This window comes from Amblyomma mixtum, chromosome 9, assembly GCF_055824585.1.
Source record: "Amblyomma mixtum isolate Tamu chromosome 9, ASM5582458v1, whole genome shotgun sequence".
NCBI classification, from domain to species: domain Eukaryota; kingdom Metazoa; phylum Arthropoda; class Arachnida; order Ixodida; family Ixodidae; genus Amblyomma; species Amblyomma mixtum.
In genome coordinates this window covers 116,022,641-116,038,007 of record NC_143020.1, presented here as the reverse complement: position 1 = coordinate 116,038,007, position 15,367 = coordinate 116,022,641, and the positions used below count along the sequence as shown (strand labels likewise).

Below are 15,367 nucleotides of genomic sequence, written 5' to 3'. Positions count from 1 at the left end.
TACAAAGGACCAGAGTGACGCCGTCCATTTCCAATACTGGGCCAATAGGTGAGGTGCGTTTCCGAAGTGAATGTAAACAACTGTAGAAAAATCGTCTGCCAGCTACTTCCGGTTCCAAATTGCTTCCACGCACTGCCCTGCATTTGAGCATCATTTATTCGCTAATCTATTTGTGCTGTGACATTCTGTATTGCACAGCATCACCGTAAGATCAGTGTGTGCTGTGTATGAGTGTGTCCTGAGCGCAGAAAATGACAATTACGAAAGGTACGAGTGTTTTCTCGCGGTTATAACATTGCCAGCGTAGACTGGCTGTTCTGCGTATGCACGGCAGTCGGCTATATGCGCGGTTGAACTATTTTAACGCGTTGGTCATTATATATTAGTTTTTTTTTGCTGCACCGCGAAGGCAACGAAGGCTGAGCTTGCACAGTTTTGCAAACGATTGATGTATTTGCCTCAAAGCATGTAAAAGCTGCCAGTGGGCTAGCAGACTATCCATACATGCAACCGTGCACACAGCGCGTCTCAACACATCGCACTGCATACGCATAGACAGCATCCGACCGTTTGCACTATTTTGGTTGTACTTCATGCGAAAACATGCTACAAAGCAGAACAGAGTCGACGTCTAGTTGGTCTTGCTATGATGCAATACAATTAGTGGTGTTGCAGTGAAAATAAATTAGTGTAAGAAGTGAATTAACACAGCGACTGCCGTGAAGCAAGCGAGCAGGGGGAGAAATTTGGAACCGGAAGAAGCAGTAGCAGACGACTTTCCCACGAGCCTCTGCGCTGAATCTGGAAACGCACCTCACCTATTACCCGCGCTACTTGGGAGCAAGCTACTTAGTTCTGGCAAATGAAGAATAAAAAAGGAAGGATGAAAAAATGCGGGAGCATCTGCGAGCGCATCACTAATGTAGGGCTCACTTGACAACCCATGTCTTGTCTTCAGGACTAGAAAAGGAACGCCGATGGCGCTACTGACTACCAAGAACTATCACTTAGGCACACAATTAACAATGAATAATCGCAACTAGCTGTCCACTGTGCAATAATCTATTATGTACAGACTATGAATGACTTGCATTGACCATATCACTCATTTACGAACTGTCGACAACTTATTCACTACTGTGTTGACAGTATTATCAACACACTACACAACCAGATAGAATTTGTGATCACATATTCATCAGCCACTTGAGTATGGCAAACTACCTCTAACATCTGGTGTGAGTCACGTGCCAATAGCTTCAAAGTGAGCACAAAATTCCTGAGGCCGGTGGTTCAATATGCCTTTGCATTTAAATAAAATTTAAATAAAAATGAGCCCTGGCAACATGCCACACCTCCTTGCATTGATAATACAGTCGAACTTCGTTATAACGAAATGGTTTATAGCGAAATAATGGTTATAACGAAGGAATGACTGTTCCCCTTGGAAGCTCGCTCAACACGGGATATAACGAAGCTACAGCTATAACAAAGCAATCGCCGGGCCCCTCCAACTTCGTTATAACGAAGTTCAACTGTAGCCGCGAGACCATGTTGTGCCTGTAGAAGTCCTAACTTTGGGAGCGGGGAAGATTGGAGTGCCTCTCACCTTCAAGAGTTTTGGAAGGCTGAGGACGCACAACTTACGACAAAGGGCAATTATCAACTTTCCGAATCAAATTCGCATCTAGTCTTCAGTGTACAGGGCTGTACATGAGGCTTCACATTTGAACTTTTACTGATGAGTCACAAAGCAACATGAACAAAACTAGGGCTATTTTATTCCTCACAAAAAAAAAGCTAGCGGAGCTTGCAAATTTAAAGCAGCCTCGGCATTAGCAGGGCAAATGGCACTGATGTTAAATCAACATGTATAACTTTAAACTGAGAGAAGGCTAGGTTACAGAAAGCTAACGCTCAACTCCACCAATCCATCTGCAAGGCAATCCATTTGGATGTCAGCGTAACCCCATGGAAATCCTCCATTACAAAATCAAAACTTCAGTTTGGGCTAACTGGTTCATCGCATGATACAGATAAAGCCATAGCAATGAAATCAGGACACCAAACATGCACACAAGACAGGCTGGCCTCCACCCTGCCCTTTGATTCCCTCATTTAGTTGCTCTTGTTTCATCCGTATCCTTTACTACAACCTTCGTTAGAATCCATTTCCCCTACACGGCAGCCAACTGTACTCTTAACAATAACGCACACATGCAAATGGGCGCTGCCCACATACCGTGTAATTCTGATTGTGCTCAATACTGTGCAGGTGATTGCGAGCCATGGCAGAGTCTCCACTCATCACTTTGCAGAGCTTGCAGTAATAGCCGGAGATTCCGACTAGAAACTGGACACCTGCGGGACAACAGAAGACAACCATGGCATAGGAGTCGGTGAGCAGTGCCTCGCGACAACTCGACAAAGTTACGTGCAACCACTGCAAAGCTGCTCGGGGGAAAAAAAAATGCAGCACCACTTATAGGATTAAGGCAGCCATAATTATGGCAATTTATCCCATCTGAGCAAATTGCGAATTGGTGCAAGGGTAGTACCACACCAGTCCACAAACACGAAGATAAAAGGGGGAAAGAGGAGTCATTAACACGTGCAGCTAAAATCTGGTGATGACCACCACCCAAATGAAGAAACTGAATTCCTCCATTCCTCCGAACGAGGCATTACAACGGCAATGCAATACGGGGATCCCTCTCTTGTCTGAGAGAACGAGGGCACAGTGAGTAGACCCAGTAACCATACTGCCACACTCTTCACAGTTCTACACACTGCCCCTGGTGCAGTCACCGTGGAACAGGGCATTGCTGACTGCTCTAACCCCATCTGTGCCCAACTATGCCAACCTGGAAGATTAAGGCCACTCATGATACCGCATGCAATGGTGCTGCATTCCTCATCAGCAGCTACATGCGACTTAGAGGTCAGGGCTAGGCTTAGTTGAATAAAGAAGCTTCAAATAAAAGAGTAATTACTCATTAGCACTCACCCAGAACACAGCCATACAACTACAAAGAAAAGCTATACAACTTTCACGGACTGTACTAACACCGTTCCCACTTCAAGCTGGTGATCAACTTAAACTGGGCCTGCCGACTACTAGCTGTTCCAGTTAGCTTCAGTGCGTCCTCTTTCGGGAAATAACGAATGATAACGACAAGCACATGATTCAATCTGACCTTAACACTATCTCAACATGGTGCAAAACTTGGAATATGACTTTGAATGCTGAAAAGTGCAAACTTATGCGCATTTCTCGTGTTAATAGTGATCTTCCCGTATATACTCTTAATGGTGTGCTACTTGATTCAGTTAAAAAATATAAGTACCTCGAATTCATATTACGTCTAACCTTAGCTGGCACGCGTACATTGAGCACATCACTAACAAAGCTAATCGCATGCTGGGATATCTGAGACGTAACTCTCACGCAGCGTCAACTAATATCAAACTTCTACTCTATACCACACTCGTACGTTCACAACTAGAATATGCGTCATCAGTCTGGGACCCTGGTGTTAAGAGTTTGATCGACCAACTGGAAATGGTACAACACAAATCAGCGCGCTTTATTCTCTCTGACTTCCGGCGTACGTCAAGCGTAACGGCTATGAAAACTACATTGGGCCTAACTTCACTTGCATCACGACGCAAAATTGCACGCTTGTGTCTTTTTCACAAAGTATTTCATCATGAGTCCATTCGCTGCGAGTTACTTCTTCCCCCTTCATACATTTCACGCCGCACAGATCACATACATAAGGTAGGCATTTCTACATGCAAAACTAAAACATTCAAGGATTCTTTTATTCCTCACACGTCATATGACTGGAACCACCTTCCTTCTTCAGTCGCCACAATTCCTGACCCTGTATTGTTTCGGACTGCTGTTACCGCTTCTGTTGAATGATATATTGTGTTTATCACTTATTCTAACTTATCCATGTTTTGACAATTTATTCTTCTCTGCTGTTGTTTGTATTTTCAGTGTTATGTATTACCCACTCCCCTCTGTAATGCTTTGCCCTGAGGGTAAAATAAATAAATAAACAGCACGGACAGGTCTCAGACTTGATCCCTGGACCAGGTCAAATTTTTCTTCAAAAACACGCTTCCTGCGGAAGCTGTATAGCTCTTCTTTATAGCCACACTGGTGCAATTGGGTGGATGTTTGTAATTACTCCTTTGTTTCGAATCTACTCCACCTCTGGGGGTTTCCCCCAAGAACTTTGGACTAAACACGAAGCTTGAAGCCATTTATCAGAAGAAATATCTGAGTACAAAAGGAGACCCCCAAGTTGTGCAAATGGATAATAGAATTCCCTTTAAAACTATGGACACGAAGACAGGTTAAACCCGTTCTACTAGTGCATAAGCTCTTAGGCACCATAAAGCCCTACATAATCATGAGAACATACAATTATGATCCCATCACATGGTCCAGCTTCTCTTATACGCCAGGCTATAAAAATGATAAAGTACACTATCCAAAAATACACGAGGACTAATACTTTTCCCGGAGAACTCAGGACGCATGCCCTAGCCGGAAATGATATAGCAGAGCCGACAAACTATTACAAAGGCAGAAGGGTTTGTCTCTGCCGGTCTTAGATTCGGCCGTGCTGGTCTTCTCTGCTGACACACAGGCAGAAAAGTCGCAGCCTGCTTCAGCGACATTAACTGCAACCCTAAGGGTCACAACAAAGAGAAAATGCATGCAACAATGAATTACCAAAGAGAAAATGCATGCAACAATGAATTACAATTTATCATATGCATTGCACAAAGTGTAGCATCAGCGCCTGCATTCCATACCTACAGCCCAAACAAACTCGTAGTATAGTTTATAAGCATGGCCATTTTCTTTATCAATTAAGAGTGAAGTTGCAGTACAGTCCAAGAGTCCAGAGTGATCTCATCATAGCAAAGCTGGCTAGATTTCACAAACTAAAGGCACGACAGAAGCAAAGCTTTTGTCAACGAGTGAGTAAGAATAGATTATGCAAGGATGTGTGCTTTACTTGGAGGCTAGAGAAAAGAAAAAGGAGGTGCTCATTAAGTTAAAACAGGATTTAGATGTGGCATGTGACATCACACAAAATGCTGCTACCAACTTCAAAAACCTTTGTGCAGGAAACTTATTTTCATGCGGATATAAGCCAGATGCAAACAGTACACTTGGGTCATGGCAAGTGTACAATGCAGTTATTGTAAGTCAAAGATCTGCAACTTAAATGAAGCCTCCGTGTAAAGCTCTATCTATATCTATCTTTCAGGTGAGGTACATATAATTTAGTACAATGGTTGGATCAAATTTTATTTTTACTCACACAGGAGGAAAAGCAGTGAAAGGTTAACAATTACACACTTCTAACAAACTCCAGCAGCACAGTTATTTAAAGCAAGTTTTGTGCTCCCTGTACTGTGTTCTGTCTTCCAACTTTTATCGCAACCTTCATTTAAGCTTGCAATTTGTTACAATGTTTTAGGGACACCTAGCACTGCTTTCTTGGTGTTTCTTACGCTTTTTTACTAAGTCACTAAAACAAGTTTCCTCATACAACTGCTATCTGCGAAGCGACCTGTTCTAAAACCTTTCTTGTGCACACAATGCAATGCACAACTCTGTACTACCCGTATGCTTAGCAAATCTCAGCAATGGTTTGCAAACACGTGCTCAAAAAGTGCTCGACAGAGACAGCCCAAGCCCAAGCTAGGTAACTTACCTTTGACTGCGGACACAATTGTACGATGGAATTTTTGGGTTCCAGTCTGCGACTGTTTCTCAACCTCAGCCCATGGCCGTTCGTGAGATGGCGTAGCCTGTGGGAGTACGGCAAGAGCCCGTTAGTTTCTGGATGGAGGCCATTACTGAATATATACCAGGTGTCCCAGCTAAATGGAACTAAGCTTTTAAAAAAGACAAAGTGTCCTAGCCCACTGAAGCCAACTGGGGTTCACAGTTGCATGGCCTAGTCTGCAGTACTTTTTTTCGTTCTTCAAAGTTAATAAGTTACACCTAATTACCTAACCTTTCAATTATTGACTTGAGGAACAAAGTGTCAATGGAAAAGTTGTAGATTGTACCGAAAAACCATTAGCAGCGCTGTTTCCTTCAAGGTACAATTTATGTAGTTTTATTTGTATTGGCCTTAAAAGAAAGCTGTCACATGACCACCTGCTGGCTCATATCTCTGCCCCATTGTACATGCAAAGGCTCACCAGAGACAGCACTTTAGAAAAAAGAAAAACAGACTTTGTTTTCTAAGACACATCTTGGAGCGTTGAAATGGCACCGTTGTCTTGTGGAAACATTTTTTATTGTGCAAGCTATGCTTTAAGGCCAGTAAAAAAACTACTTTACATAAATGGTACCTAGGTGAAAACATTTCAGTCAGCTGTTTTTCAAAGCGATCTACAATATTACCACAGACACTTTGTTCCTTAAGTCAATTAATTACCTTTGAAGAACGAAAAAAACATTAGGTCATGCACCTCTAAACAGCCCTCAGTTGGTTTCACGTGGCTAGGACATAGTGTGTTTTCTAAAAGCTTTACATATGTATAGTTTCTAGGCAGTGGGCTGATTTTTCTACCATGCGACTGCTCCCTTTCCACACCCACAATGGTTAAATTTAAGATCAACCATCGTACTGCACGTACTACGTGGCAGTCATGGTTTGGATCCCACCAAGGCGTGGTTGACTTTGCCTTCATTTTCAATAAGATTACATAGTATCTAAACAATTATGCAACCCACTCTCACACTAATCAACATTGCAGTGAAAAAAAAAAAAAGGACGTTACTTTCTTCTATGCTGCCACTGGCTTCAGTGACGACTTTTTACCTATATATAGGCACCCGCAAAAGTTTTTGGAACAAGGAAATTCAAGAAAAAGCTTGAATGCTTGCTAGTTTACACAGGCAGCAACAAACGGGTGTGTTTTGTTTTTACCAAAATTATACATGACCTACTACCATGTCAAGCAAGTATTTAACACATGTGACGATGACATCCCCTATTTCTGTGTGTTGCAAACAAGCAAAACTTAGAGAAGCCCTATGATGTGACGGTGTTTTGAACAGCTTATTCTACAACGCGCAGCAATTATTGAAATTCAAGTCAGTGAAAACTGCATTTTTAGCCTCCTTTTCTTCCGTATCACAAACTCGAGGACATATAGAAACTTATGACAATGGTACTACTAAAGAGGTGACAAACAAATACTAGTAAAAAAAAACAAACTTCAAACTTGTGAAAGCACATGCTAGAAGTAAGCCTTTAACCGTTCTGTTAAATGCGGCAAACTAGAACCGAGCAACCTTCTGTAGAACAGCTGAAACAAAAGATGAGTTCTCGAACCAGTAATCAAGCAGCATTTCCAGGCCACATAATCATTCATACCAAGTTTTACACTCTAGTCAAAAAAAGAATGTCTATGGACCTCTTGCCCTCATTGGAGGAAAAGTAGCAACAGCATTAGCTATAGCGTCTGGGACCCTGAGCGCACCACGGAAACCACAAATGAGTCACATGACCATAGATGCCACACCCCCATTTGCCAGAGGTGGTGAACATCCTGACCCTTTGCAGTGATTTGTCAGAACACAATCACGTGACCACCAAGTGACGGATGCCATCTAGCTTTTCTGTTACGATGCTGGAAACAGAAGGGAGCCACCGTGACAAAAAGCTATAGCTGTCGAAAACAAGAACCTTAACAAGTGTGCATATATGAAAAGCAGTAGTAATAATTAAAAAAGAGTCAACCAGAACAATACAAACCTGCGACACCACAAATGCCAACTCACAGCAAATACACAGTCAGTGCCTGTGGTGTTTTCAGAGTCGCTTTCTGTTGTGGTTAGCTTCATTTTTACTGCTTTTCACACCCTTTCAACAGCTATGAAAAGGTGCTCCTTTACTGTGCGCCCTTCAGTAAATAGGATCATACTAACAATACCAAAAGAGTACAATTCAGTATATGCACATATACAGGCCAGCTATGGAGAATATGAAGAATACAGAGAACACGAAGCGCTAACAATGCAAGAGAATGCGCTTCGTCCGTTGTGTTTCCGTGTGTATGTCCCTTGTAGCGCGAATTGATCAGTACGAAGTGCTACATGTAGGGTGTACAGAGTATGCAAACATGCGAGCTGCTTACCTCCTTGTGCTTGGGCGAGTGCAAGTGGCGGAACATATCGTTCATCGTCGGCAACACCACGTTGCACGTCTGGCACCAGTGGTCGCGTGGGTCTTCGTACACAAACTTGATGCCAGCCGTGTCGGGGCTCTCGGCAGCCAGAGCCTGTCAGAGCCAGATCCGCCCGCTGACGCTCGCCCACAATGTGCCCCACACAATGTGCCTCACAATGCACCTCATAACACGGCGAGCGACCCTCCTTTTCTCTCAACACACGTCGTACGCTGCCTAGGCTTCCCTAGCTGTCAGCAACAGCGGACCTGTCACTGACAAGAAGACAGCAGAGTCAGGCTCCCCAGAACCACCACTTACCACTCCCAATTCAGCTAAAGCAAAAGCTACATACAAAGAAACACTACTTCTACTACAGCTGCTGCGCCTAAAAATGATACGCTAAAGTAGGCTAAGGTACAAGACATCATCTCTCTATAGGGAGTATTCACCGATGTTACAGCGGCCACCATTTTGTTGTCTGTGGACAACGCAAAAGGCTGTCGGTGTGTCTAATGGGACTATTAGGGCCATTTTTTTTTACCTGCACTGGCTACACTAGAGTAGCAGTGATTATGATTTTACGATACGCTTGCTACACCAGTGTAGCCAGCGTAGGTAAAAAAAAATGGGACTATTACTTCCTATTCCGCCCTGCACTGCTGAAGCTTCACACTGGGCAACAAAATGGCGGCCGCGACATCATGCGAATACCCCCTTGCATCTGTGCCTTTGGCTGAGTCTGATGTTCAGCAGAAAACTGCAGTAAATGCCCTTTCCTCAGCAAAGTTGGCTGCTACTGCCATTTATACCGTGTCTCCCAGCTGAATGTAACAAATTTTTTAAAAGAAGACTGAGCGTCCTAGTCTGCAGTAGTTTTTTTGTTCTGCAAAGTTAGAACTAACTAGCCAACTTTTTAAATACTGGCCTCAGAAAAAACTAATTTTGAAAGTTGTAAATCATTTGAAAGAACAGCCAACTGAGATGTTAGCAACAAAGTACCATTTATACAGCTTTATTTACGAACACTAAAAGAAAAAGCGCGAAATTCAAAACCTAGCACTTTACAGTAGTACATCTTGAATAACCCAAGATGCATTGCCCAAGAGCCTTTATCTTCAAAATGTTGTCTCCGAGAGGGCTTTGCGTTCGTACTGGGCACGGGCATGAGGTAAGCAGATTTTTTTCTTTCTGAGATCACATCTGGACGTTCAAGTACCACTGCTGTCAAGTGTTAGATTTTGAATCACGGGCACTTTTTTTTAGGACCAGTAAGAAAAACTGCGTAAGCGGTACGTTGTAGACAGCTATTTTGCAAGGTGATCCACAATTTTCAAATCGACGCTTGTTTTTACTCAAGCGAGTATTGAAAAAGTTAGTTACTTTGCAGAACAAAAAAAATACTGCACACTAGGCCACATGACTGTCAACAACTCTGAGTCAGTTTCATTTACCTAGGGTACTCTACATTATTTAAAAACATGGTTATATATTTAGATGGGATACCTGGTATGTGCGTACAACAGCAGACAAAAGTTTTATGTAAGGCAATATTTGCAAAAAAAAAAAAAGCTAATTCCTTTGACGCCTTTCTGTGTGTCCCGAAATAGATATATATAGCCTAATTTGTGACTGTGCTAATTACAAGCACCCTTACATCCCAAGCAAGCAATGTGCCTTGGATGCAAAGAAAACAAATGTTTTTCAACAGAGCCGCCTAACACAAGCTTTGGACAGCGGGTGCGCCTCTAAGATGATAAATGACACCTTGTGAACGTTGCCTGGTGATAGTAAGCACAAGTTGTCATGAGTCTTCTAGTAGTATTTAGCAGTCTGCAGATTTTGTGGATACTGGTTCAGCAACTCTGATCGGCTGAAAAAGAAACCACCACCACAGCTAGCCATTTTGCCAGGTGAGACAACTGAAAGAATGCACTAATGCAATCTTAAAGTTATCCAGCTTAATGACAATAAACTTCGAATGCGGTTTCAATAAGAGCCAAAGGCATTTCATGCCTAAGCCAGAGGGCAATATAACAAGACAAGCACTAAGTCAACAGTCTAGAAACAAAGCATGTTGAAAAGGGCAGTTGGGTGCTGTCATAATCATGCGCAATAATAAAAGCGCAGATGAGTAGAAGGCAGCTAGAAGTAATGTGAAACAGGAGCCTCAGAATCTCCAACCCTTCGCACTATTTCAGAGAAGCGGCTTTGCACCAACACAACCCACTGTATATATTAATGACATTACCTCTTTTAAATGTAACTACATTTCTGCCTCAAAAGTTTCAACATCCAAGTGTCTCGAGCCAAAAAGCTGTACACATCTGAGAGTCATGATTACAATGTTAGCATCCTTTCGCGGAAATAGCACAAATACCTAGCCGGCATCACAAGAAGCCATAAAATGCTGCCCTGATAAAAGCATGAGAGGGCCATAATGAGCGAATAATTCATGAAGAAACACGGAAAAACTTCAATGCACATTATTACAGTGAAAGGTGGGCACAGCAATACCAACGTGGCACTGTGCAAACAAAATAAGAACCAACAAGAAAACAGAAAGATCAGTTAGATGAGTAATCAAAATGCACAGAGTTGCCATAAAAATTGAATACCATGAAATGAAAACACACTAAGGCATCCGATTTAAAAATGAACAGGACTACTGGTCAGTTCTCTTAGCAACAATCGCTACTGCTGTGCCCATCTCTTACTGCTTCTGAACTTTTTCTGAACTTTCCCCACTCTAATACCAAATCAATTCAGCCAAATAAATCTGGTTCATGCGCACAAAATGCCTTGACAGCATAAAAAGTATGGTGACAAACAAAAGTAACACACACAGAAAGGACTGGTACTAAACATCTGATTTTGTTTGCCTTACATATATGATATATATACTGGTATGCACAGATTGCCAAGTGAAATTTGGCTGTGCCAGGTAAAAAATTTTGCAACTTTTTTCTCGATTTTCTTTGGTCTATGCGGCTGAAAGGGGGCTGTGACATTAGACGAGTTGGGACTGAAAGTAAGTATACCTAATTACAAACCTAACCAGTACTTAATATTCTTTCATTCCAAGTGCTAACTCAAACTAGAACCACCTGCCTGCCAACATCATCTACACATACCAGAGCCCGTAGCCTTTAAATCTGTGTTTCTGCTTCACATTGGTTAAAACTCTCCTAGCACTGTTAACTTCGGTCTATTTACTGAGCACTACTATAATGACAAATGGCCCTGATGGTCATCATCATCATCAGCCTGACTACTCCCACTGCAGGACAAAGGCCTTTCCCATGTCTCTCCAGTTAACCCTGTCCTTCACCAGTTGCAGCCACCATATCCCCGCAAACTTCTTAATCTCATCTGCCCACCTAACTTTCTGCCGCCCGGTGCTACGCTTGCCTTCTCTTGGAATCCACTCCGTTACCTTTAAGGACCAGCGGTTATCTTGCCTTCGCATTACATGCCCTGGCCAAGCCCATTTCTTCCTCTTGATTTCAACTAGGATGTCACTAGCCCGCGTTTGTTCCCTCACCCAATCCGCCCGCTTCCGATCTCTTAACGTTACACCTATCATTTTTCTTTCCATAGCTCGCTGCGTTGTCCTTAACTTAAACTTAACCCTTTTCGTTAGCCTCCACGTTTCTGCCCCGCAGGCGAGTACCGGTAAGACACAGCTGTTGTATACTTTTCTCTTGAGGGATATCGGCAAACTGCCATTCATGATCTGAGAGAACCTGCCATATGCACTCCACTGGTGGTGCTCGATATCCACTTTCTAATAATTTTGCGTCTATTTCCTGACTGATGTGGCAATGCCAGCAGCTAAAAAGACAAGGCCGGCAGGTGAAATAAAGTCAACTAGAAGTTAAGTCCCAGTCCTTTCTCTGCCAGTATGCGTTCATTTCCGGAGGAGGACCACAGCCCCAGCCGGCCTGCTCACCTCTTCCTCCTGCCTCTTCTTGTAGGCAATGGCCTCCAGCTTGACCTTCTGCGAGACCTTGAAGATCTTGCGCGACACCTCCTCCATGTTGCTGTTCACTTCCAGCACCTGCTTCTTCACATCTTCGTACATGCTGCTGCTCTCGAGCAGCAAGGGGTCCCTGTGGCCATCCCTTAAGAGAGCGCCCCCAACCCAGCACTGTATCCATGCCCTATCCATGAACACCTGGTCGCTCGCCACACTTAGAGGATCAACTTTGGAGCAGGAAAAGTCAACGACAAACCAGTACCACTCAGTACTGTTACTGGAAGCATGTCTGCAGCATGGTATGCTTCCTGTCTGCTTGGTTCCTCGTAGCACCGACAACATTTAGCAGAACAGAGCATGTGTTAAGAGATTATACCTCTGTCACACGGGCGAACTCAATGCCGAACCAAGTTTTCAATGGCCGTCCAGACGCGCTGCTACCACAGAGCAAATTTCAATGATCACTGAGTAGTGAGCATGTAATCCAACAGATGGTGCTAGTAGTAGCAACACTGCATGAAAACAAGTGAAGCAGTAATAAAACGAGCATATTATTAAAGCAAACGTGATTTTCAACTCAAAATGTGTTTGAAAGAAGCTACTCAAATACTTCGCAGTTCGGCACAATCCATAGAAAGAGATGGTGAGGCGACAGTGGGCAATGATGCGAACCTCGTTTCAGAAGAATTCATTTTCCAATGAAGTAATATATTTTCAGAATCACAATTACATGGAAAAAATTATACACCGAGTTCAATGTCTACTGACCCAACGGGCAGTGAATCTGCCCGTGCGACAAGGGTATTAGTGCAGCATAATGGGCTAGCCAGCAGGAGTCGCGGAAGGTCTCCCAGACTTCTTGCCCTTCCCCAAGGGTGAACAGGTGCACCCACCCGTTTCCATCACTTGTCAACGCACCCACATCCACCTAGACAACATGACCACAGACGGTACATGCCCTGGTCCACATGTCAGTTATGGACATGCTCACTTTTTGCCAGTGGGTGGACGTAGGATCTCTTCAAGTCATGCAGGGGTGGCGTCACATGGCCCAGAATGTACCCCTTGTTGCTGCCACGGAGTAAAGACTAAAAATAAATAAATTATAGGTTTTCAAGAGCCAAGGTGTAGGGAGCGGCTACACAATGGGGGACTCTGGATTAATGCTAGCCGCCCAAGGTCCTCCGATGTGAGCAATTTAGGCTTAGCAGCGGGTAATGCGCATCCCGCGCCACTGTCCGTTTTTGCCAGGTCGCAGGAAGCTCCAGGCGTTAAAAAAAAAACGGCCAATTCGCATGCCAAACAGTTCCGCAAAGGAATTTTCGAACTGGGCTCCATTTACCCTGTTTGCTCGCGATGGCGGTCGCTTTTCCGGATGAGCAGTAGGTAGCAAAAGAACAAACTTCAGTTAGGGTCCTTTACTTCCAGTAACCTCTGGGGAATGCGTGCCGGCGTTGCATCAAAATACAAAACCACACTGAAACTATAGAACTGTTGGCAGTTCGGTTACCAGCCAGGTTAGTAGCAGGTCACAGGGCCATGCCCAAGTGTCTTCGGAAGGCGTGGAGAACGCTGCTTTATCGCTTTTGATCTCCACTTGTCACCGGCTACTGGCACCACAATTGCATCATAATGCATCCACTGCTTCGAGCTGCATGTGCACCACAATGCCATCCCACGGAAAATATGTTGCCAAAGAGCACAAGGAAAGTTTGCGACTGCATGGAAAGTCCATGACGGGAAGGTGGCCAAAGATCGAATCACAAAGAGCTACCGTACACACTCGTGAAAAGGCTACACTCATTTCCAAAGTTTTGATAGGGTATGGTCCTTACACAGGACCAGAATTTTTCCTTAAAAGTTTCCCAACTAGAGCAGAGCCTTGGTCATGAGTCCTTTTTCTATGATGTGACACACTTTCGTGATAAATTAGTGCACTCCCTGCGAATCTTTCAAATACTTAACGCATTGAAAGTATGTATGATAGGACGTGCACCCAATGACTGGAGTGAATTGAGCGCATAAAGTAAGACAAAAGGTTGCCGATCAGTTTACTAGCAAACGTCAAGAGATTTTCAGTTAAGTTCAAGACCCTCCGAACATCTGGTGCTCGAATGACAGTAATGATGCCTTGGCTGCCCAAGCAGCGCAGGTAATTGGCCCAATATTGGAAAACAAAATCGCCAACACTTGTCAATAAATGTCCAATATTGGGCCAATTAGCTGTGCTGCTGGGGCGACGGTTCGAAGCGGCAAACCACGCGTGCAATCCGCCTGTGCTGGTTTTACACACGCTTCCCTGTCAAAGGCCTTGCAGAAATCAATTAGAAGTTCATTTTAATGTGAGGTTATTATGCGACAGTAAACTGGTAACATGGTTACTTGTATAGTAAATAACTACTATATTCAGAGCATTTCTGCTGTGGCTTCAATGCAAAGCCTGCCAGGCCTATGGGCATCAGGCGAATGGTGCGATACTACGGCGCGTATCACCCGAGCCAGACAAGGAAATATGCCACTAGCATGGGTACTCCCCATTCTAGTTTTTTGCGCAGCATAACGTTCTGTCCTTTCCGGTGTAAATGCTGAGGCACTCCATGTTCATGGTGCCAGGCAGAGTCCGGCACACAGGACGACGTGTGTGTGGTCATGCAGTGTGTCACAGGCAGTTATCACCTATCAGCTCCGAGCGTAACGTACCACGTGGGCAAAACTATGCACACTGAAGCAATTATTTTGGCTCACTTTTCTTGTGTGAATTACCAGCTGCCAAGTTGGAGGTGCGGCCCTTAGATGAGAGCCCACTGTGGGCATGCTTTTTTTTTTTTAACTAGCTAGAGCTGCCCACAGGGGAGGGGGGGAACGGCAAGGTCTTGTACAGTGAAACCTCGTTATAGCGAACTAGTAAAAAATCGTAAAACAGTTTGCTATAGCCGAAATTCGTAATATAAAATTTCGTCCAAAACGAGCGCAACAACGGCGCAATTTAGTCATCGAAAGGACAGCAATTCTGGCGATCCTTACAAGAGAAGCGGATAGATGTTTTCCCAGGTTTTGGTGGTGTTTCGAAGACGCTCGCGGCTATTCCGAAGACCGCAAGAAACCGAGCGCCAGTTAGGTTGGCTCCCTCGCACAGCACTGCAAGTGCAGGTTAGGTGCCGGCTACTGTGG

At 44.0% G+C, this 15,367-nt stretch overlaps 1 protein-coding gene across 3 annotated transcripts in view; it reads right to left on the bottom strand.

Annotated features, from left to right (window-relative positions):
* Positions 1–15,367, bottom strand: part of LOC149330884 (uncharacterized) — a 41,522-nt gene that overhangs the window by 14,055 nt on the left and 12,100 nt on the right. For all 3 annotated transcript variants that reach the window (XM_089561596.1, XM_089561597.1, XM_089561598.1), the window contains exons 4-7: positions 12,170–12,341; positions 8,188–8,331; positions 5,745–5,841; positions 2,243–2,361 (exon numbers count right to left, since the gene is read on the bottom strand). In XM_089561596.1, the coding sequence (XP_089417722.1) occupies positions 2,243–2,361; positions 5,745–5,841; positions 8,188–8,331; positions 12,170–12,341 (532 nt within the window). The remainder of the gene's footprint in view (positions 1–2,242; positions 2,362–5,744; positions 5,842–8,187; positions 8,332–12,169; positions 12,342–15,367) is intronic.